Consider the following 22,503-nt stretch of genomic DNA (forward strand, 5'->3'; position numbering starts at 1 on the left):
GGTGGCCTGAGGTGTCAGTTTCAGTTACTCTGTTCCCTTGGGCACAGATGTCCCAACCTTGTAATTAAGTTAATGAAAAGGACAAAGAGGAGGGGCCTGCTGTCCTGTGCCTCAGAGGGCTCAGGGCTGATGGAGTCCCTGCCCCTGTCCTGCCAAGAATGCACCAGGCTCATCCAGAGCCCAGGTATGGGGAATGGAAGGAGGAAGCCAGGGGGCTGAATGAAATAGAAGTGGTGAAAAGAAGAGAGAGTGGAAAGAGGAAGATCAGAGTCAGGGAAGCAAAGAGAAACCAAAAAGAGTTACAGAGGAAGAGATAGAAGGAAACAGAGATGGAGAGGCTGAGTGAGACGTGAAGGAGGTGGGGGGGCAGAGAAAAGGGCAGAGGCAGTGGCCAGAAGAGGCAAGTACCAGCAGAGATGGAGAAACAGCAGATGCCAAGGACCAAATCCTAAATTCCAGGGCAGGTACCAATAGGAGGTCAGATAACTGGAAGGGCCGCAGAGCTCCCCGGAGCGTAGTTGGACCCAGCAGAGTTCTTAGTATTACTTCTGACTTCCAGGTATTGTCCACACCATCCTTGCCAGTAGCGCCTGAGGCTCCCCGAGGTTGGGCCAGGAGGCTCACACCCAGAGACCTGCCCCATCTCTTACTGTGGCAGGGCCATGGGGCCCCGGAGCCCCCGCCTCAGCCTCGGCTTCTCTGTCTCCAGCCTGGGACTTCTGCTCCTGCTCCCACTTCTTCCAGGTAGGAAGCTCAGTAAACCACGCCTGGCCTCTCCAGCTTTGAAGCTGTTCCTGTGCCCCCCAAATCTCTCTCCACATGCTCTCCCTTCATTTCTCTCTTCAGCACCTGTGCTGGGAACAAGCTCTCTATCTGGGGGGTGTGGAGGAGTGGGTGTTGAAGAGGATGAGAGGAGAGTTGCCTGGCTGGGGTGGGAACAGTGAGGGGGGAGCTCCCAGAGATAGGGCTGGAAAAGCCGGTGGGGGGGGAGTAGGAGGGTAAGATCATGAGGGGCCTTGAATGCCAGGCTGTTTGGGCTTTATCCAGCAGGCAATGGAGAGCCATTGAATGGTTTTAAGCAGCCACTGGTATGGTCAGATTTGTGTGTTTAAAAGCTTGATCTCTCAGAACTGTGGAGGATGGTGAGAGAGGCTGAGCCCGAGGCAGGGGGAGCAGAGAGGAGGCAGCTGCTGCTGCTGTGGTACGCCAGGCAGGATGAGGCCTCAGCTGGAGAGGCATTTATTTATTTATTTGGTGAGGAAGATCAGCGCTGTGCTAACATCTGCCAATCCTCCTCTTTTTTTGCTGAGGAACACTGGCCCTGGGCTAACATCCGTGCCCATCTTCTTCCACTTTATGTGGGACACCACCACAGCATGGCTTGCCAAGTGGTGCGTCGGTGCGCGCCCGGGATCCAAACCGGCGAACCCTGGGCCGCCAGAGCGGAGCATGCGCACTTAACTGCTTGCGCCACCGGGCCGGCCCCTGGAGAGGCATTTAAACATTCAAGAGATGTGCAGCAGTATGACTGACAGGATTTGGGCATTGGTTGGATTGCAGGGGACGGGGCAGGAGAAGGGAGAGATAATTCCCAAATTTCTGGCTGAGGTCACTGGGGGGTTCTGTTTGCTGAGATGGGGAACACAGAACAAGGAGCAGGTTTCAGAGCATGGGGGGAGGAAATTAGTTCATATTTTGGATCTACAGAGCTTAAGGTGCCCATAGGACATTCAGGAGTAGATTGTATATATGGGTCTGGAGCTCAGGAGAAAAATCTCGACTGAAGAAAGAGAGCCTAGGACAAGATTCTGGGGAGCAATACTTAAGTCAGGGACTGAGGACAATGTGGTGTGTCACAAAAGCCTAGGGAAGAGAGTGTTTTCAGAAGGAATGGCCTATCCTGTCAGAAGCTTTGTAGGAATCAACTGCAGCGCAGCTGGAGAAGTGGAGACAGGTTTGAGAGACTGGGGCGGTGGAGCATGGGGTTCAGAATGAATGAGTGAGAGCTGGGGCATTTCTGGCCTATTTGGGCCCCTCTGGCATTTGTGGCAAGATAGGCAGAATCCAGGTCTTTGGGAAGGGAAGGGTGGGGAGGAAACCTGTCGGCCTTGCTCCAGAAGATAGTACCAATTCACTCCACACTCTTCACCTCATTCATCCCTGGGGGCAGGCCAGGGAGGAACCAGAGCTGCAGCTAGAGGGACAGAGGGCAGACATCAGGAGGACCAGTCAGACAGCTTTGAGATAGTGAAGCAAGATGGGGCCCCAGTCCTGTGGGGGTGGAGGGTGTGGGCAGAGGCCCCGGACTTGAGTCTCAGATGGATAACCCTTCTTACTGTCTCCCAGGGTGCTTGGGAGCTGAGGGCAGGCTGGCTCACAAGCTGTTCCGGGACCTCTTCACCAACTACACAAGTGCCCTGAGACCTGTGGCAGACACAGACCAGGCTCTGAACGTGACCCTGGAGGTGACGCTGTCCCAGATCATCGACATGGTGCGTTGCAGTGGTTTTACAACTGCCGAGTGTGCCTGTGACAGTGACCAGGAATGGGGCAGGGGGGTGAGAGGCTGGGATTATTCTCCAAACTCTTTAAGGTAAATGTTAATATTAACGACAATAATAACAGCTACTAGCTGTTGGACACTAACTGTTAGGTGCCCACAGTGTGCCTGACACTTTGCACACTTGAATCGCTGCCTGGCAGGGATGATCACCCATGTAACTGCTGAGGAAACTGAGGCCCAGAGAAGAGAAGAACCTGCCAAGGTCACATAGGTCAGGCCTGGGTGAGAACTGAACTCTGTGGGCAAGTCGGGTTTCGGTACTGACCAGAGCTCTGTAGGTGAGTGTGCAGATGGGGGAGGGTGTGCATATACATGTGTCCACATCTGTGCCCACTCCTGCCCCCCACCAGGATGAGCGGAACCAGGTGCTGACCCTGTACCTGTGGATCCGTCAGGAGTGGACAGATACCTACCTACGATGGGATCCCGATGCCTATGGTGGCCTGGATGCCATCCGCATCCCCAGCAGTCTCGTGTGGAGGCCAGACATCGTGCTCTATAACAAGTACTGCCTGCCTGGGCCCCTCTCCTCTCCTCCCCATTCCTAGAGTTGCCCTCCGCTCTGGGTATGCACTGATCTCCCCGCACCCGCCCCCCATCTAACCTGGTTGCTATGCTGCTCTGGAAGCTTTCCCCCAGGACCGTCTAAGCTGCCAGGAGCTCACAGCCCCTCCCTGTTACCCCTACTTCAGGCTGTCCCAAGACAACCCAGGCTGAATGTCTCCTGGGAACCCACTGTGCGGTTGAGGGCCAGTTCTATAACTCTTGCAGGGAGGGTTCTGGGGCACAAGTGCCTCTTTATGGCACACCGTACCCTTCCTGACGGGCTCTGAGTCTCTTAGGGCTTCCCAAGGGCCTGCCGAGGGATTTCCTCCAGAGCCTAGCTCTCTGGAGCATTCCTTTACGCCGCCTAAGCCAGTTTCCCAGACAACACATGGCTCTGTATACTTTCCCCCGGGGCCCCTCTATGAGCTTTGCACAAGTTACCCAACAGGAGTCAGTGTGCCGACCCGTGCCAACTTTTGCAGAGGACTGTTTACGCTGCCCTGGGCTAGATCTGTGTCCTTTCTGAATCCTTCAGGCGTCGCCCCTTCTAGGCCTCCAAAGACACAGAGGGCGCTCTGTAGGCTCACTCCGCCCTCCGTGTCGCTCCCCCGACCCCCACCTCGCAGCTTTGTGGCCGTGGGGCCCCTGCAGTCACAGAGCCCCTCCAGGGGCCTGCCCCGGCCTCCGTGGCCCGGGGTCTGCTCCTGGGCCCGCGGCCTCAGGGAGCCCCATCCGCCTGTCCGCAGGGCGGACGCCCAGCCGCCAGCCTCGGCCAGCACCAATGTAGTCCTGCGGCACGACGGCGCCGTGCGCTGGGACGCGCCGGCCATCACGCGCAGCTCGTGCCGCGTGGACGTGTCGGCCTTCCCGTTCGACGCGCAGCGCTGCAGCCTGACGTTCGGCTCGTGGACGCACAGCGGGCACCAGCTGGACGTGCGCCCGCGCGGCGCCGCCGCCAGCCTGGCCGACTTCGTGGAAAACGTGGAGTGGCGCGTGCTGGGCATGCCGGCGCGGCGGCGCGTGCTCACCTACGGCTGCTGCTCCGAGCCCTACCCGGACGTGACCTTCACGCTGCTGCTGCGCCGCCGCGCCGCCGCCTACGTGTGCAACCTGCTGCTGCCCTGCGTGCTCATCTCGCTGCTCGCGCCGCTCGCCTTCCACCTGCCCGCCGACTCTGGCGAGAAGGTGTCGCTCGGCGTCACCGTGCTGCTGGCGCTCACCGTCTTCCAGCTGCTCCTCGCCGAGAGCATGCCGCCAGCCGAGAGCGTGCCACTCATCGGTGAGCCGGCGAGCGCGCGGGGTCGCGCCCGGGACGCGCCGGGTGGGGGCGGGGGAGAGCCAGTCCCCTCCCGGAGACAGGCCCTGGCTCCCCCCGCTGACACGTGGGTCTCCACCAGTGCAGGGGCGGGGAGCGGGTCAGCAGAGTGGTCCCCGCTTCAGCGTGTGAGGGGGGCGCGTCCTGGGAGCATGCCTCATTCTGAGATTGAGGGGAAAGGAGTAGGCCCCTTCCAGGGAGAACCCTCCCCACCCCCTAGTAGGGGCGGAAGAAGGAGTAGGGCTTTTCTCTAGGACTTGAGGGAGGAAGGTCGAAGTCCCCAGTGTCTAATAACAGGCAGAATGTATTGAGTGCTCTCTGAGTGCCAGGCGCTCTCCTAAGCACTTGATGTTTATTAACTCAGGGAAGCATCACCGCAAACCTAGGAGGTAGGTTCCATTGTGAGCCCAGTGGGACAGAAGGGATCAGTAACTTGCCCCAGGTCGCCCCTTTACTGCTTGAGAGTGTGACTTTCAAGGACTGTAGGTGAATGCAGCCTCTAGAAGTGAGGGGAACAATTAGGGAGCAGGTAGCTTCTGAGAGCCCACTTGTAAGAATTCCGGATGGGGAGACCTTGGCCCTTACCTCCTTCCTGCTTCAATCTGTTTGGCTTGTAGGGTCCTGAGAGCTTCATAGTGGGTGAGCTTGTTCCTCTTTTTGTCGAGGCCGCTGTGGAGCTCAGGCCCCCTAAGTTCTTGTTTTGGGCCCCAGCTCAGTCTCTCTCTTGCAGGGAAGTACTACATGGCCACTATGACCATGGTCACCTTCTCCACAGCGCTCACCATCCTCATCATGAATCTGCATTACTGTGGTCCCAGTGCCCGCCCAGTGCCAGCCTGGGCTCGGGCCCTCCTGCTGGGACGCCTGGCACGGGGCCTGTGTGTGCGAGAACGAGGGGAGCCTTGTGGGCAGTCTAGGCCACCCGAGTCACCTCCCAGCCCCCAGCCTCCTGAGGGAGGGGCTGGCCCCCCAGCAAGCCCTTGCCATGAGCCGCGGTGTCTGTGCCGTCAGGAAGCCCTACTGCACCATGTAGCCACCATTGCCAACACCTTCCGTAGCCACCGGGCTGCCCAGCGCCGCCATGAGGACTGGAAGCGCCTGGCCCGTGTGATGGACTGCTTCTTCCTGGGCATCTTCTTCTCCATGGCCCTGGTCATGAGCCTCCTGGTGCTGGTGCAGGCCCTGTGAGTCCCAGGGGTGTGCTGCAGCCCCGGCACCTCCAGACGGGAATGGAAAGGCCAGGGGGTTGTTGGTCCTCAGATAGGCCACCCAGTCTCTCCGCACTGCACCTAAGAGCCTGGGACACCCTCTCTTCAGGATCAGCGCTGCTGAGTTCACAAACCATGAGGGAGCACTTGTCCACGTCCCCTAAGCTCTGCGGGAAATCCAGAGCCTGCCCTCCCCTAATTCCTAAAGAGGAGGAACTCTAAGGAGGGTCAAGATCAAAGCGCAGTCCTGGAGGCATAGAATTGTACTTGGGCACTGCGTGTTAGAGCTTTCAGTGGGGAGAGTGCAGGTTATGTGAGAAACAGAACTGCCACACTTCCTCTGCTCTTCCTTCCTCATTGGCTGCTGGTACAGGCACTTGGTCTTGCCTGTCCCTGCTGAGGGGCTCAGGGAAGGGACTGGGGATTTGGGATTCACGGTCTAGTTCCAGGGCAGGAGGCCGCACAGGGATTTGGCCCAAAGCCCCCACTCATAATAAAGTAAGTGTGTGCCCAGCACCTGCTCGATGTCCCGTCTTACCCTTGGGGCCCGTGGTGGGGGAAGTTGGGGATCCAGGTTTGTCTCTCCAGAGACAGGAAACTTAGCACTCATGGATCAGAGCAGAAATTACATCTTTGCTGACAAGAAAATGACTGGGTTTCGGCTGAGACCCTGGCAGAGGACCTAACGCTCTCTCTGCTGCTCTCCGTCCTCTGGGATTAGATGCAGTCCACCCCGTTTCCACACACTGACATTCGGAGAGCTCGGAAGTGTCCACGGTAGGGGCAGTGCAGGTACCAACCATTCATGAGGTCTTTGTTCCTTTCTGACTTTCACATGTTTCCCAATACCACCTCTGTGCCTCAGACCCAGTCCCTGCCCTCAGGAAGCTCACAGTCTGACGTGGGAGACAGACATGGACACGAGGTATAGAGACCTGTGGGACCTTTGGGAGCACAGAGGCAGGGACCCTAACACAGCAGGGTGGGAGAGGTCAGAGAAGGCTTCCTGGAGGGGCGAATAGGAGCTTTCCAGGTACATGTGAGGCATGTGGGTAACACCAGCAAGTACCACGGCCACGTGTTTTCCTCCCCAGTCACCCCCTCCAAACTAGTTTAATCTTCTATCTCCAAGTGAGTTGTCGCCTGTCCTGGAGTCCCCTACCTCTGTTCGACATGTCACTCCTAGAGCCCTGGATAAGGCTCAGTCCCCAAATTCTCCTGTTTCTCCACCAGCAGGCCTGGCAGCTGCCAGAGAAGGTCCCGGAGTTCACTGCAGATGGAGTTACCGCAGATCTTGGCTACACTTAAAGCACACACGAGGCCGACATCCTCACGTTGGGCAGAGACAGCAGCAGGGCTGTTCAGTGTCTGATGGATCAGAGGAGGCCTGGACTCTCTGGAAAGGCCCCCACCACAAGGAACCAGAGCAGCAGCAGAAGGGACCAGACTGTAGAAAGGGGGCCCTGACCCATGGCTGCAGGGAAAACAGGCAGAGAGAGAGATGTAGGGGTGAAGTGAGGTACCCAAAGAAACAAGATGAAGAGAAATGAGCAGAGTGAGCTGGAAAGATTGATACACAAAATGTGACGGGAAGCAGAGATGAAGAGCAAGACTTCAGAGAGGAAGGTCAGCAGAGATGAAGAGACCAGGAGAACCCCAGGTCCCCTTCCCAGGTCATTAGGTCTATCGCCCTGCCTCCTCTTCACAAGAATGAGGCATTGCAGGGCGGGATGAAACATGGGGCAGACATCTGAATGGGCCCTAGTGATGCTGATCTTTGCTCCTCTGCCCAAACCCTGGTAGGAGAGGTGCTGGTGGACCAGGGGGAAAATCTTCAACTTTTCCAGTGCTTGAAGCCAGGTTGGAGGCTGGAGACCTGGCTTCTGGCCCTGACTCTGCCACTAACTCACTCTGTCACCTTCGGCAAGTCACTTCTGTCTCTGGGTCTCACTTTACTATATAGTGAGGGTAATACTGCCTTTTCCACCTCCTTCCAATAGATGACTGTGTAGTAAGGATAAAATGAGATGGTGTCTGAGGAGGGGTGGGAGCCAGCCTGGTGTGGTGGCTCAGAGTTTGGCTCTAGGGCCAAGCTGTGCCCCCACTAGCTGTGTGTATAGGGCTGGTCACTTCACCTGTTTGTGCCTCAGTTCCCTCATCTGCAGAGCAGGGGTGATTCCAGGACCTACATCATTAGGTCATGAGGCTCCAAGGCATGGTGTGCCTGGAACTCTGAGTGGTACTGTGTTATGGAGAATGTGGGAACAAAGTGGAGGCTGGGGCTCCTTCCTGCCCACTGTTCACAGAGCCCATGGGGGAAGGGTGGCTGTGGTTTCTTCCCTGGGAATGGCCTGTTCCCACCTAGAGAAGTGGTGGCCCAGGTAGGCCCTGGCACAGCAGGTGTTCAAGGGAAGAGAAGAGTCACAGCCAAAAGGGACCTGGGGACCATCTAGTCCAATATGCTTATTATACAGATAGGGAAACTGAGGCTCAGAAAGGAAATGATTGGTCAGAGAGAGAGTTAGGGTGGAGCCGGCCTTGACCTTGGAAGGTGGTCTGAGGGAGCCCTGAGGGCAGTAACAGAGACAGAGGTTCTGCAGGTGAAGGAGGAGAAGGCCCCAGGGAAGACTGTGGAAACTGCCCTTCCCTTGTCACCTCAGTGCAACCTGGGTCTCTCTGGGGCCTGATCAGCCGCCTCCCGTGAGGGAGGGGCAGCCCCAGACTGGGGGACAGGTGTGTCACCTCACCCGACCACCACCCCATACACATGTATACATTCTCTGGGAGAGGTTAGCAACCCCCACAGGGGTCTGCTTAAGAGGGTTTACTTTTTTTGATTAAAAGGGAATTGTTTTCCTTATAAGAGCAACATCAGGTGAGGGGCCCAACCCCAGGGCAGCCTGCTCATCCCTGAACCGAGCCCCATGGATGCCTGCAGCCCTTACCTGAGTTATCCAGACGGCAGGGCCCAGACTTGCACTGCTTGTCTGTGGGGAAGAAATGGTAAAGAATCAAAGGCTCAGTCGCTCTCAGCACAGGAAGGGACCCAAGAGCCCTGTGGTCCATCCCTGACTTGCTCTAGGAAAAGCTGGTACATTTCCCCCTAATTCTGCTTCCTTATGGTGGGACCTTCCTTATGGGGGATTTGACTTGACCCGTGAGCAGTGGGGCCAGAAGAGAGCCCATCCTCAAAGCCAGGGCCTGTTCTGGGCACCCTTCCTGCTCCACGGCCTGTAGCTTCGCCTCCCTGCCTCACCCACCTCCCCCTCACCCGTGCCTGCCCAGCCAAGGAGGGGCGAGTTGATGTTCTTTGCATGTCTTCATCTTCTGTCAACTCATGCACGCTTGTGGTGCTCTCCTAGGTGGGAACTGAAGCCACAGTGGGCCTTCTCCCACTTTAGATGTGGTCCACAGTTCCAGCCAACAGCCTGCCTCTAACTATGAAAACCGGGCCTCACAAGCCCCTGGGCAGCACTCAGCTAGGACCAGCAGCCCACCACCCCTTCGAGAATAAGAACCTGGGCCCAACCTCACGATTCCTCCTCTGGCCAGTCGTGGGGGGGGTGGACAGGAAGAGCATCCAAGACCTTCCACAGCCTGAACTGGAACTCAGGGGCCCAGCACCCAACTGCTGTCTCCCCACCCCCACCCCCAGACCCGCCCAGAGCACATGATGGCACAGGATTTCCGTTCAGTCAAATAAACACGCTCCTCTCAGAAACCGAGGTTCAAGCTTTTACTTATTTCTGACAACAGCGGTCCAGGTGTCAGTACTGTGGCTAGAAATTAATTCCCTTCCAGCTTCCAGCTGACAGAAAAGCCTGACCAGGTCTGTTTGGCCCTCAAATAGCCAAACGACCGCCGCCCACCCCCGCCCCCCACCTTGGTCAGGAAACTCGCTTCAGCCTCCCAGCAGGCAGGAGGGCAGCTCTGCATAGATAGCTCCAGGGACAAGAAGTGCACAATCTCCGAAGGTTATGCCTCCCCCAAGTGGAAGGGTGGAGGGGCCGGGGGGCAGGACTGGGTCCTCCTCACTGTTTTTTTTTTTTTTTAATTGTTTTTTTTTCTCTTTGAGGAAGATTGGCCCTGAGCTAACATCTGTTGCCAATCTTCCTCCTTTTTCCCTTTTTTCTCCCCATAGCCCCAGTAGATAGTTATGTGTCACAGTTGTACATCCTTCTAGTTGCCCTAGGTTGGACGCCACCTCAGCATGGCTTGATGAGCGGTGCGTAGGTCCACGCCCAGGATCCAAACCAGCGAACCGCCGGCGCCAAAGCGGCGCACGCAAACTTAACGCGCTACGCCACCCAGCTGGCCCCCCTCCTACTGTTTGTTTTTAATATTTCTGTCTGTACCCGCTGAAAACGGGACAGGGCAGCCCACCGTCTGCACAGGTGCTGACCGCGCGCGCCCTCCTCACCTTTGATGTACTCACAGTTGTAGGTGCTGCGCTTACCCAGGGCCCGGAGGTAGATGCGGGCAGGGCCCTGGGCCGGTCTGCTGGCATTGATCACCTGGAAGGTCTCGAAGGGGGGGATCAGCACCTCCTCCTCCCCCGGGAAGAAGGAGTAGCCCTTGATGGGGGCCCCGAGGCAGGTCCAGATGCCAAAGAAGGTGTCCTCACCAAACTGCTGGGCTGCAACGTTGTGCAGGGATGCAGAGGCAAAGCCCCCCAGCCTCACGGTGGCCCCGGGCCCTGCTGGCCAGAAGCGCAGGCCTTGCACCCCTCGGAACACCTGGTGGCACTGGGGCGAACGCTGGCCCCTGCCCAGCAGCTGCAGGGCCTCGGTCAGCAGGAAATGGAGTGTCTTGAAGGGAAAGTGGTGGAGGTAGTGGGCCCGGGAGCGGCCCGCCTCACGCACGGCTGCGTTGAACAACTTGTGCAGGGGGGTGCTGGCTGTGTAGGCCAGGAGGGCCACCCCGTGCTCATCGCGGAAGCCGGGGGGCCGCGGGGGCAGGTGGGTAGGGCTGAGGCCCCACTCCGGCCCCCAGGCCTGGCGCTCCTGCCACTGGCTGCTTGCCAGCACCCAGCTGTCAGCGTACACTTTGTTGGCCTGGAACTCCGTGTGGTTGAGATCCGGGAGAGCAGCTGTCATGGCTGCTGCACAGCCGGCGTACTGGTCGTCAAAGGAGGCAGGGGCCATGTCCAGGGGTGTTTCTTTAGAGAAGAGATCTCGTCGCGTGATGGGGTGGCTCTGGGCCTGAGGGAGAGGGAGCAGCAAGGACTGAGAGGATGGGCCCCAGGAGAATGGGAGCCCTGCCATCCAGCTTCCCCCTCCACTGAACTGAGAAAGACACTAAGAGCCCCAAACACACCTGGAGGGGAAGGGGATTGGGAACTACCAGCTGCCAGCTCCCAGAGACCAGGGTCTGGGGCTGTCCTCTCGGGCTGAGTGAGCCCCAAAGGAAGCATCCGGCAGAGCTCAGAAGAAGCCAACGCTGAGGCATGGAGACAGTGGAGGAAGACGTACCTGGAGTGCTTCCATGAGGCCCAGGGACACAAGCAGCAGAGACATCATGGCAGGAGTCTGCATGTTGGAGGTGACCCTGGGCATGTTACTGTCTCTCTCTGGGTCTCAGTTTCCTCACCTGGAAAATGGGAATGTTAATCTGTACAGTTTAATAAACATTAATTGACACCTAGTCTGTGCCACTCCCAGTGCTTGGCACAGAGTCACATAGAAATGGAGGCTCAGAAGAGAGAGAGAGAGAGAGGACCTTTCTTGCTGGAAGGAACATGAAAGACTTCCTGGAAGAGGGGACATGTGAACAGAGTCTTGCAGGATGAATAGGAGAATAAGGCTTCAGTCAGTGGAGACTGGGAGAGAAAAGATGGGAGTTTGAGGTGGGAAAGGAGTTGGTGGCAGCAGGAATGGGAAGAGCAAAGGAGGAAGGAACTCTTAGGAAGTAAAGAGTGGAAGACATTTTGTCTAATGTGGCAGAGCTTGCAGTGTGGGCATGGTGGAAAGATTGGGGCCAATCCTGAAGGAGCTTGACTGAGAGGTCTGGGCCCCACTTTATGGGGGACCTGAGGCTGGAACAGGGCAGATCCAGGAGTGGTCAGCTGGAGGGGCCACAGCAGGACTCCAGGGTCAGGAGTAGAGCAGGGCCTGGGGATCCAGAGGTCCTCCCTTCTCCCTGCGAACTGAGCCCTCTTCCCTGAGCCCTCAACGGCTCCCAGGGCAGGGACAGAGACCCCCCAGGTGGTGAGGGAAGAGCGACTCAGGAAGGGTGGAGGACAGAGGGTCTCTGCTTCCCAAAGAGAATGGATAGGTAGCACAAGCCTCCTGCGCCCATGGGTGGGCACGCTGAGGGCCCAAAGTAGCACCAAGAAGGCATCCCAGCTTCAGATCAGGATAGGAACCGACAGTTTCTAAGTCAGTGCTCTTGCTTCTTTTTTTTTCCTGTTTATTTTATTACAAATTAATGCATGCTTGTCGTGAAAAAAAAAGTGTGTGAATGAATCACAAAGGCCAAAGCCTCTTTCTGCTTTCTCTCCCTCCACATCCCCCTTCTCCCTCTCACCCAGGCCTGCCAGTGTATGGGGGGTGAGAACTGCACCCTTCAGGGCCTTTTCCTATGCACACACAGATAATATAATATTTAAACAGACATACACACATAGTTTTCTGTATACAGCCTGTTTTTGTTTTTTATTTGATTTTTTTTCAAAAACAAAAAGGGAACATGTTTACACATACATATTCTATAACCTTTTTGCAGGAAACAATATATCATGGACTTCCTTCCATGTCGTACATATATATCTACCTTGTTCATTATAATGACAGCGTGGAATTTCGTAGTACAGTTAAACCATAATTTACTCAACCATTTCCTTATCGATGGACAATTAGTGTTTTTCCTAATTTTTTGATATTACACATAATATTGCAGTGAACATCCGTGTATATAAATCCTTGTTTACTTGTGTGCATATTTTTATAGGAAAGATATTGAGAAGATGCTATTTAAAGGATATGAATATTGTTTTGTAGGCACTGCCAAGTTGCCATCCACAAGGTACCAGTGGGCTCTCCCACCAACAACGAAGGTGAGTGCCTGTGTCTTTAGCCACACAGGATATTGTTGATCTCTTTTTAACTTTCATTTAACTGGTGGGCACAAATGGTATCTACTTTTTAATTTATATCTCTGCTCATTAACCGGATCAATCATAACTTTAATTTTTAATATTTTAAAGTTTTAATTTTCTAAAAGGTAATACATTTTCATTGTTAACATTTCAGCAGCCCACAGGCAGGCAGTGAAATGTCTTCCTCTTACTGATTCCCCAGCCCCGACCTCCTCTCCCCAGAGGCAACCAGTGTCCCCCTTCCTGTGTGCGCTCCCAGAGGTACGCTGTGCACATACAGGCAAATTCACAGGTGTCTCTCTTTTCCTTCTTTTACACAAATGGCAATACAGTCAGTGGGTCTCTATCTTTGGGAATCTGAGGAAAGCTGAAACCTCTCCTGAGAAATGGATACAGGCCCCTGCACACAAATGATACATAACTTTCAGGTGGTTATGCCTCTGCCCCCAGTCTCACTCAGGGTAAGCATCCCCCCATAATCCTCTCTGACTCTTGGGCTAAGTTTTTATAGTTCAATGACTTTAAGACGCTAGGATTCTCTGTGTCTATAATTTTATGAGTCTCCAAATCTAAGAGCCTATGATTGCCCATATATAATTTAAATTGAAGCATGAGCTTCTCTGGCCAATGGGGTTAGCAGCAGTTTTTATCAAACTCAACATGTCCCACAATGGACTCATTATCTTTTCTCCCTCAAACCCTGCTTATTCATTTATTCAACAACAAATTCTTGAGCATCTGTAACGTGTCAGGCACTGAGAATAAAAGTATGAGCAGCAGCAGTAGCAACAAAACCCACATCCCTGCTTCTTTAAGCTCTTTTGAGGTGGAGATTGAGGTGGAGTAATTCAAGTCGCATGTGAAGCATGTTACAAAATGAGCCAAAAGAGCCCAACTGAGATTTGTGCCAGGAGTGGGGTTTCAATGAAGAGCTGACCAGAGGAGGTGCAGTGGGTATAGAATTGAAAATGGCATCACAGTGGGGTGTAAAGCATGAGACACAGCTCCCCAGTTCCAAGATGGAATGCTAACTACACCCAAGTCCTTGTCTCTGGGTCGGCTTTTGGGGGAACCCAAACCAAGAGAGAGGATTTCCTCTTTGAGCCACAAACCATCAGAATGTGGCCCAGACTCTTCCTTCAGCCTGGACCTCAGAATGAGCATGTGAGGACAGACCTGAGCCCAGCCCACAACAAGGAGGAGCCTGGCTGAGGCAGACCAGCAGCCCGAAGCAGAGCTGCCCAGCCAAGCCCACTCTAGATCAGCCAACCTAGAGACCTGGAGACCCATGAGCCTGAGAAGAAATGCTCACATGCCACGAAGATGATGTGGCACAAAGCAAGCAGTTATGCAGTGAAAACTCACTAGGCCAACTATATCTCCCGCTGCCTCTCCACTGCCCTGATTCTGTCCCCATCTCTGCCCTGCAGAGACAGGGCAGTAAGAGAGAGATCAGAGGCTGGGGACAGGGAAGGAGGACTGTGAAGTCAGACTGAGGACATCGAATCACGTGGCCTAAGGCAATGGCAGTGAGGATAGACTCAGGGTTCCCGGGTAGAATTTACCGAGCTTGGTGTCTGGTGGGATATAGGGGATGAGAGAGAGGGAAAAATCAAGGATGACAGCCAGGTTTCCATGTTCTAGGCTGGAAACACAGAGGAGGAGCAGAGAAGACGTTAAAAGCTCATCTTGCTCATCTGAGCACATAGTAGATGCTCAATAAAAAATGTATTGCATGAATGATGAGGTTTGGAGGGGAAATGGTGAGTTCAGTTTGGCACATGTGGGCTTTCCAGGGGCAGAGGTCCACGAGGTAGCAGGATGGACAATAAGAAGAGACATTGGAGAGTTAGAGGTGTATTAAGTCAGGGAAGAGAGAGATCCCCAGGGACAGAGGAAAGAGAGGGCTGAGAAGCAAAGCTAGGGCTCCTTGAAACCAAAGCAGAGGCAGAGTGAGATGCCTCCTTGGGTTTCTAGAGGCTTTTCACTTCTGGCCCTTGGGTCCTGTGAGATACCCTGATATCCCTGTGATAAATTCCCCTTTAGACTTGATCTAGCTCAGGGTGGGTCCTGTTAACTTGCCATCCAGAGTCTCATGTCAAACACCATCCCCATTATTCACCCAGTCACCCAAGATGGTCACTTGGATATCCCTTCATTCGATCACTCATCAGACATTAAGTTAGTTGACAACGAATGCTGGGCACAATATGGGTCCATCCCAGATCCTCTTCCCTTTCTCCACCCCCACCTCCTCTGCCATGGCTCAGGTTTGCCCCTGCCTCCTCACGAACCTCCCTGCCTCCAGTGTCACCCCTGCTGACCCACCCTCCACGGAGCAGGGGGCGCAGTGTTTCTAAAGCACAGCTGGTCATGTGCCTTACCTGCTTAAACACCCTCTGTGCCAAAGCTGACTGGACGAAATATCTCAAAATACAGAGTAAAAATGCAGAGATGAAAATTATGAGGGAAGAGATGAGAACACACCTAAGAAAAACAAGTAAAAAAAAACAAAACAAAAATTCCCTCCATACCCTCAGGACAGAGTCCAACCTCCTCATGCTGGCGTTTGTGGCCCTCTGTGACCTGGCCCTCCACGACCTCTTCAGCCTCGTGCCCCACCACCCCTGCTTGGCTTCTACAGTACAGAACACAGTGCCAGGCGAGGCTCTGCTGTTTCTCTCCCTGTGGCTCTGCACACATTTCAGGTGCTGGGGATGCCCTTCTCCTGCTACCCACTGTTCAAGGCTTCGCTCAGGGGTCACCTCCTCCAGGAAGCCCTCTGACTTCCCTGGGCTCCTGTATCACCCTGTGCTTTCCTCTGTCACTGTCCTAATCATACTGTGCTGCCCTTATGTTTCTGTCCCCCCCCCGGCCTGTGAGTTCCTTGAGGGCAGGGACCAGATATGACCCGTTCTGTGTCCCCAGAGCTCAGCCCAAGGCCAGGCACAGGTGAGGCCTCCCGGAATGTTTGCTGAGAGTCTGAGAAGCTTTCCGGCAGCAGTTAACAATGTAGACCACTGCAAGCAGGTGGATTGATGACTTTGGTGACCAGTGTTGGGGGGCAATGGGGTGGGGGCCAGAGTGACGGGGAGGGCCTGGGAGTTGAGGAAATGGAGGCACTGGGCAACCCCTTTTCATGTCCCGGCTGCCCTTCTGTCCTTTCTCTTGTCCTGCTCAGGGCCCTTTTCTTGTCAAGCTCCCCTTTTCCAGGCCCTTGCTGAACATTCCTTCTGGGGATGTGACTCCAAATCTCTCCCCAGGAATCCCCAATTTCCCAATGGCCCCAAACCTTCCTAGGTACCCGAAACCTCTCTATCAAAAGTGCCTTGGTCTGAATGTCTGTGTCCCCTCCAAAATTCCTATGTTGAAATCCTAACTCCTGATGTGATGGTATTAGGAGGTGGGGGCTTTGGGAAATGATTAGTTCATGAGGGTGGAGCCCTCATGAATGGGATTAGTGGTCTTATAAAAGAGACCCCACAGAGCTCCCTAGCCCCTTCCACCACGTGAGGACACAGTGAGAAGGTGCCGGCTACAATCCAGGAAGGGGGCCCTCACCCATCTGTGCTAGCCACCTGATCTTGGACTTGCAGCTTCCAGAAAAGTGAGAAATAAATGTTTGTCGTTTATAAGTTACCCAGTCTGTGGTATTTTTTTTATAGCAGCCAGAACAGACTAAGATAAAATGTTCCCTGACACTTTTCCTAATGACTCCTAAAACTCCACCATTAATACCCCAGATTTCCCCTAAAAAAACCTCTTTCCCTGCCGGTGCCCGGGAGGAGGGTGGTGTGCCCCTTACCTAGGCCTTCTCCAGGGTGGGGAAGCTGGTGTTGGTCTCCTGCGATGGGCTTGGGGGAGGGGGAGGGCAGGTTTCTCCTTTATACCCTCAATCCCCCACCACTTGTACCTCCCCCACACAGCTGTCAGAAATGTGACACTCCCCCATCTATTTCTAGATCTCTCCTCAAGGCTCAGGAACACTAGCCTCTGCCCAGTCTGCCCTGGGCCAGGGCTCTTCCCATGAAAAACAGAATCCTTGAAGCCAGAGAGCAAGTGGCCAAGGCATTGAGGATCCAGGCTGGAACAACTCCCTCCCCACTGGATTTGGTTCTGTGCTCAGCACCCCCAGCCTCAGAAAGTATCTCTTTACATTTTGTTCCTTCCATGTGAGCACGGAGACTCACCTAAGGAGCAGCGAGACATTCCCAGATTAAGGAGGCTGGGTCTGGGCCCCAGCTCCAGCACTGATTCGCCGTGTGACCTTAGAGGACTTGCTGCCTCACTCAGGACCTCTGTTCAATGACTAGATTTGACTCCATTACTTGAGGCTTTTCTTGGGGTTCCAGGTCTTGGGCTGGGAAAAGCAATTCTCCAAAGCCAGATGGTGGAGAGAGGACAAAGCCATGATCCCAGTAGATCTGGTCCTGGGACTGTCCCAGGAGGCCTAGCTGTCTCAGACAGTATTTTCTGTTCCAGCAACTGCAAATGCTCAGGTCCCTTCAGTGAGCAAGGCAGGCAGGATATGTAGGCGAGATGCTGTTTTTCACAATAATGGTAAACAGTAGAGCAACTCCTGATTTTCTGATCTAGGAGACCTTGGGGGTGGCCAGTCTCATTGGAAGGGGTGAAAGAACTCGTCTTGAAGCTGTTGCCTGGCAAGCACTCTGGTTTTTTGGGATGCCGCTCTTTCCACCTCCCACCGTGCCCCCAGCCCGACTAACAATTTGTCTTCCTTTTTGGTCTACAGGAAGGCTTTTTGAAGACAGCAGGATTCTAGGTGAAGGAAATTCTTTATTTGGCTGGCAGTCTGAGGGGATGCGGGAACAGGGATGGGGCTAAATGAATGAACCAGACCAGGATGGAGCCTGTGGTGAGTTTCACCTCCTGTGCCCACCTCAGCCCCAGCAGGAAGCAGGCACCAGGCAGGATCTCTTAAATCCTGACAGTCAGGACCCTCAACTCCTCCGGCCACCCTGGGGTCATCCAGGGTGTCACCCTCCCACCCCAGAGGCTCAGGCTGTCAGAAAGATCTTCCCAGAGCTGCTGACTGACTCCTCAGCTGGCCCCTTCTCCCATTACCTCTGATTGGGCATCCAAAACTCGGAGCCAGGTTATTTATAGACAAGCCCACAGGAGGGAGGGGAAAGGCTAGTGTTTGTAAACATGGGTCACCTGATTCTGAGAGGCCCAGGGAAAGTGGGTCTGGGGAGGGGGCGGGGCTGGACCCTGAGGATCCGAGACAGAGAATCTGCATGTGGTCCAACCCTACTGAAGGGAAGGGGAGGCAAAGAGAAGGGAGGGTTCTAGGTGCCGCTCAGATGCTGGACCACACATGACCCGATGTGTGGGCCATATGCAAATTGCATGCAAATCAGCGAGATCACAAGTGGTGACCTCTTGGTGGCGGGACCCTCGTGGGACTTCCCGGACTAGGGGGTCTAGGGGCTGGGCACCCCAGGTCGGGCCCACCTGAGTGAGTGGCCGAGTCTACAAGTCCTCTCCCCAATCCTGGTCTGGCTCGGAGCCAAAGAGGGTCAGGAGAAAGAGCCCTCCGTCCTCGGGAATGGGGGGTCACGCCCCTCACCCCTTCCCCCGCCGCTCCTGCCCCCACCCCAGTGTCTGTTGTTGGGAAGAGAGGTGTCGGGTTGCCGCCGCGGGGGCTATAGTTAGCCGCGGACTTTGTTTATCCGGGACTCCGGGAACAGCGCAGCGCCCGCCCAGACTTGAGCCCCGAACCCTCAGCGCCCCTTCCCGGTCTCCGCCTCCGCGACCTCCAGGTGGGTCCCCGGCCCCCGCCCCCTCCCCTCTCTAGGCCAAATGACGGCTCCACCTTGACCCCCGCAAAACAGTCCCTGCGCAGAAAACACTGAGCCTGGGGGCGTCTGGGATTCTGGGGAGCGGAGACCTGGGGATGAGCTTGTGCTGGGGGACAATAAAATCCAAGCCCCGCCCACCCCCTTAGGCGCGCCCTTGGCCCTGCCCACGCCCCACCTGGGCCAGGGGTCCTGGACCAGGGACCCCTCCTCCACAGCAGAAGGCGGCCAGGTCTCGTCCCCCAGCGCAGTGAAGCCAAGACTCACCGCCGTTGGTCCCACCTTCATCTGGATCTCACCCTCCTGAGTCTCCCCCAGGAATGATGCTGGTGGCTCTGTTGATAGCTCTCAGCGGCCTGAGCTTCCACACCCTCTGGAAGGTAACTGGGGGAACCATCCCCTGCCACAAAGGGAACAGTTGGGAGGCAGACCCTGAGGAACTGGACTGGGGGACTGACTTCTCAAAAGTCTCTCCCAGGGACTCTTCTCTAGGATCCCCCTCTTCTTAATTCTCTTCCTCTCAGGAACCTCCATCCTTGCAGGGGGCCCAAGTTCCCATTCCCTCTCCCAGAACGCTCACCTCCACCCACCTGTCCTCCTGGGGTCCTCCTTCCGTCACATCATCCCTCCCTAGCGGGTGCCCTCAACTTTCTCCTCCCCACTTCTCACCTCCCAGCACAGGCCCAGCCCAGGCAAACCCTCTCGCAGCCCCTCCTGGACCAGGGCTCCTCCTACTCCCACCCCTGGTTGGGCATAAGAACTTCTATCACTTAGCCAGGAGAGGACTTGGGAGTCTCAGAGCTGACAGTGACTTGGTGTGGTGGCTGAACACCTGTGTGAGAGGGAAGGAGGGTGTGAGGATGGGGTGGGGGTCAGGTCACTGGGCACTGGCTGTCCGTTGGTACGGCGCCTGCATACTGAGTCTTAGAGCCAGAACAGAGCTTGGACGTCATCTAGCCCCACTTCCCATGGAGTGCAGGCACCTCGCTAATGACAAGATGACCCCTTTTAGGTTGTACAGAAGTGAGGATCTAGATGCTATCCCCACAATAACCCTGTGAGGTTGGAAGTGTCCTCAATTTATAGGTGGAGAGTCTGAAGCCCAGAAGAGTTAAGAGACTTGCCCAAGATCCCACAGCCAGTAGGTGGTGAAGTCAGGATTTGAACCCATGTCTGTCTGACTCCAGTTCCCGTGTTATTTAAGCCCTTGAATTCTTGCCAAATTGCGTACACCAGATATTTGGGCACGGTAATGAGATTCTGGGTTTATGAACTGATCTGCTACCAGGACCCCTGAGCAGTGCTCTGAACTTACACCCTTTCCTGGGTGACTGCTTTCTTCCTTCCCTCCATAGGCCCAGGCTGTTCCCATCCTGCCCCTGGGCCTGGCTCCAGACACCTTCGATGATGCCTATGTGGGCTGCACAGAGGAGATGGAGGAGAAGGCAGCCCTTCTGCTGAAGGAGGAGATGGCCCACCATGCCCTGCTGCGGGAGTCCTGGGAGGCAGCCCAGGAGGCCTGGGAGCACAGGCGTCGAGGGCTCACCCTGCCCCCTGGCTTCAAGGCCCAGCACGGAATTGCTGTCATGGTCTACACCAACTCATCTAACACTCTGTACTGGGAGCTGAACCAGGCCGTGCGGACAGGCGGTTGCTCCCGGGAATCCTACATGAGGCACTTCCCCTTCAAGGCCTTGCATTTCTACCTGACCCGGGCCCTGCAGCTGCTGCGCGGCAGTGGGGACTGCAGCAGGGGATCTGGGGAGGTGGTGTTCCGAGGCATAGGCAGCCTTCGCTTTGAACCCAAGAGGCTGGGGGACTCTGTCCGCTTGGGCCAGTTTGCCTCCAGCTCCCTGGATGAGGCAGTGGCCCAAAGATTTGGTAATGCCACCTTCTTCTCTCTAAGGACTTGCTTTGGGGCCCCTATCTATGCCCTGTCTGTCTTTCCCAAGGAGCGCGAGGTGCTGATCCCTCCCTATGAAGTCTTCTTGGTCACCAGGTTCTCCCAGGATGGAGCCCGGAGCCTAGTGACTCTCTGGAGCTATAATCAGACCTGCAGCCACTTTAACTGCGCCTATCTGGGTGGTGAGCTGTGCATGAGGGAAGCAGGACTGGTTGGGTGGGTGAAACGAGCCAGGGTGGCCCTGCACGATCCCCAGGGCCTTCAGGGGACCCACTTGGTTAATGGGGAAGTTGAGGACTAGAAGTCAACTGGAGGTATTGTTCTTTTTTTTTTTTTTTTTTTTTGTGAGGAAGATCAGCCCTGAGCTCACATCCATGCTAATCCTCTTTTTGCTGAGGAAGACCGGCTCTGAGCTAACATCTATTGCCAGTCCTCCTCCTTTTTCTTTTGCCCCCCAAAGCCCCAGTAGATAGTTGTATGTCATAGTTGCACATCCCTCTAGTTGCTGTATGTGGGATGCTGCCTCAGCATGGCCAGAGAAGCGTCGGTGCGTGCCTGGGATCCGAACCTGGGCCGCCAATAGCGGAGCGCACGCACTTAGCTGCTAAGCCATGGGGCCGGCCCCAGGAGTTATTGTTCTGAACCTGTTCACACTCAGGTTCTGCCAGCTCTTAGAAGGTCCTATAAGTGTTTTCTGGATCTGTGACTATTCACAGGTGATTCTGTAAATGTTCTTGAAAGGTTCTAACTGCTATCCAGTCTAACAGACCCAAAGAACCTGGCTAAGGAGGCCAGCAAGCAGAGGAAAGTGACAGGAGTGCTGCTTCAGCTCCCAGGAGGGCCTGGGCTTAACGGGGTTGACAGGACACAGATGTGCTATTCCCAAGTGCTGAGGCCGGGACATGATGGAGGAGGCAATCTGGGAAGATTTCCTGGGGGAGGAGGAAGGGAAGACAGAAGTTTACATTTAGGAGAAGGGGAAGATGCATTGAGAAGGGGAATGGCCTGTGCCAGGGCCTGGTGGAAAGAGAAGTGTGGGGTATGAGTGTCTGTCTCCATGGGGCCTCACCGTGCTGTCTATTGCAGGGGAGAAGAGGCGGAGCTGTGTGTCTGTACCACGTGAGTCACCCTCCTGCCCCTTCCCATGTCTGCATCCACTCCCCCCCATCCCCCCACCCCCCGCCCTGCTGACCCTTCACCTTTTTTTCCTCTCTCTCCAGCAGGGGGGCAGCCAGACTCACCCTCCAACCGGGCCTTCTCTCTGCTCTCCTGGAAGACCCTGCTCTTGGCCCCTGGGGGGTTCCTGTTCTCAGAAGCTGGGCCCTGAAAGTCCAGTGCCTGCCACTTAGGAGTCCTGGGAACTGGTGACCTTCATCTGAAGAAGGGGCTTCAAACAGCCTCGAGAAGCAAAGACATGGTTTTGGACCCAGCCCTAGCAGCCATCTCCCCAACCAGGATGTGGGGGGATCCGAGGCCATGGCAGGGTGGAGGGAGCCCCACTATGTGGTTAGGACTCCCTAGGACAAGCAAGGGTAGTACTGTGATGGCTACTTGATTAAACAGTGTTGCAGTGCGGTGACATGAAATGTCATGATTGGTTTCTTCATGAGACTGGACCATCTGCCCTGCTTCGGCCTTGCAGGACTTAGGGACTGAGGGACTAAAAAGAATGACTTCTGGATCACTCTTAGACATGGTCCCCTGTGCAGACCCCTGTCACACACCGTAACTTGTAAACCCAGAAGCTTTAACAGCCAGTGGTTCCTCACAACAACGCTGAAGGCAGGAAGGGGACAGAGAGATTTCTTGGCCCATTTGTCAGATGAGGAACGCAAAGCCAAGGAAGGAATACTTCAATACTAACATTCAAGTGTTGAAGCCAGGCCCCTGCCTCCCAGGCCAGAACTCTTTCCACCAAAGATTTGAGGGAACTCAAAGTAGGATCCTAAGCCCAAGATACCTGGGACCCCAGAGCAAGCTATCTCTCTCTGTCCTGCTCCCCCAAGGGTCCATTTCTGAGAAAGAATGGGTCTCAGAACATCAGGAGACAGAG

At 55.2% G+C, this 22,503-nt stretch overlaps 3 protein-coding genes across 3 annotated transcripts; 2 read left to right on the plus strand and 1 right to left on the minus strand.

Annotated features, from left to right (window-relative positions):
• Positions 1 to 662: 662 nt before the first annotated feature.
• Positions 663 to 6,050, plus strand: CHRNA10 (cholinergic receptor nicotinic alpha 10 subunit). Its single transcript, XM_014790255.2, has 5 exons — positions 663 to 744; positions 2,347 to 2,492; positions 2,914 to 3,068; positions 3,856 to 4,388; positions 5,155 to 6,050. Exons 1-5 carry the CDS (start codon positions 663 to 665, stop codon positions 5,610 to 5,612), a joined length of 1,374 nt encoding a protein of 457 aa, XP_014645741.2. The 3' UTR covers positions 5,613 to 6,050.
• Positions 6,051 to 6,990: 940 nt separating this feature from the next.
• On the minus strand, positions 6,991 to 11,217 carry ART1 (ADP-ribosyltransferase 1). Its single transcript, XM_014790254.2, has 4 exons — positions 11,104 to 11,217; positions 10,053 to 10,833; positions 8,578 to 8,619; positions 6,991 to 7,106 (listed from the first exon to the last, which is right to left on the minus strand). Exons 1-4 carry the CDS (start codon positions 11,185 to 11,187, stop codon positions 7,009 to 7,011), a joined length of 1,005 nt encoding a protein of 334 aa, XP_014645740.1. The 5' UTR covers positions 11,188 to 11,217; the 3' UTR covers positions 6,991 to 7,008.
• Positions 11,218 to 18,781: 7,564 nt separating this feature from the next.
• ART5 (ADP-ribosyltransferase 5) lies at positions 18,782 to 22,026 on the plus strand. The gene is made up of 4 exons (XM_014790256.2): positions 18,782 to 18,927; positions 19,903 to 20,632; positions 21,537 to 21,569; positions 21,671 to 22,026. The coding sequence occupies exons 1-4, from the start codon at positions 18,868 to 18,870 to the stop codon at positions 21,775 to 21,777; spliced, it is 930 nt and encodes a 309-aa protein (XP_014645742.1). The 5' UTR covers positions 18,782 to 18,867; the 3' UTR covers positions 21,778 to 22,026.
• The last annotated feature ends 477 nt before the right edge of the window (positions 22,027 to 22,503 follow it).

The sequence above is a fragment of the Ceratotherium simum genome, chromosome 7 (assembly GCF_057802395.1).
Source record: "Ceratotherium simum simum isolate JZ-2026a chromosome 7, ASM5780239v1, whole genome shotgun sequence".
NCBI lineage: Eukaryota > Metazoa > Chordata > Mammalia > Perissodactyla > Rhinocerotidae > Ceratotherium > Ceratotherium simum.

Excerpts from the sequence above, each read along its gene's own strand:
- CHRNA10 (XM_014790255.2), top strand. The coding sequence starts at position 663 with ATGGGGCCCCGGAGCCCCCGCCTCAGCCTCGGCTTCTCTGTCTCCAGC. Across the intron at positions 745-2,346 it reads CCTGCTCCCACTTCTTCCAG|GGTGCTTGGGAGCTGAGGGC; the intron begins GTAGGAAGCTCA and ends ACTGTCTCCCAG. Across the intron at positions 3,069-3,855 it reads GACATCGTGCTCTATAACAA|GGCGGACGCCCAGCCGCCAG; the intron begins GTACTGCCTGCC and ends GCCTGTCCGCAG.
- ART1 (XM_014790254.2), bottom strand. The coding sequence starts at position 11,187 with ATGCCCAGGGTCACCTCCAACATGCAGACTCCTGCCATGATGTCTCTG. Across the intron at positions 10,834-11,103 it reads GCCTCATGGAAGCACTCCAG|GCCCAGAGCCACCCCATCAC; the intron begins GTACGTCTTCCT and ends CCTCTCCCTCAG. Across the intron at positions 8,620-10,052 it reads CAACTGTGAGTACATCAAAG|ACAAGCAGTGCAAGTCTGGG; the intron begins GTGAGGAGGGCG and ends TCTTCCCCACAG.
- ART5 (XM_014790256.2), top strand. The coding sequence starts at position 18,868 with ATGATGCTGGTGGCTCTGTTGATAGCTCTCAGCGGCCTGAGCTTCCAC. Across the intron at positions 18,928-19,902 it reads GCTTCCACACCCTCTGGAAG|GCCCAGGCTGTTCCCATCCT; the intron begins GTAACTGGGGGA and ends TTCCCTCCATAG. Across the intron at positions 21,570-21,670 it reads GAGCTGTGTGTCTGTACCAC|CAGGGGGGCAGCCAGACTCA; the intron begins GTGAGTCACCCT and ends CTCTCTCTCCAG.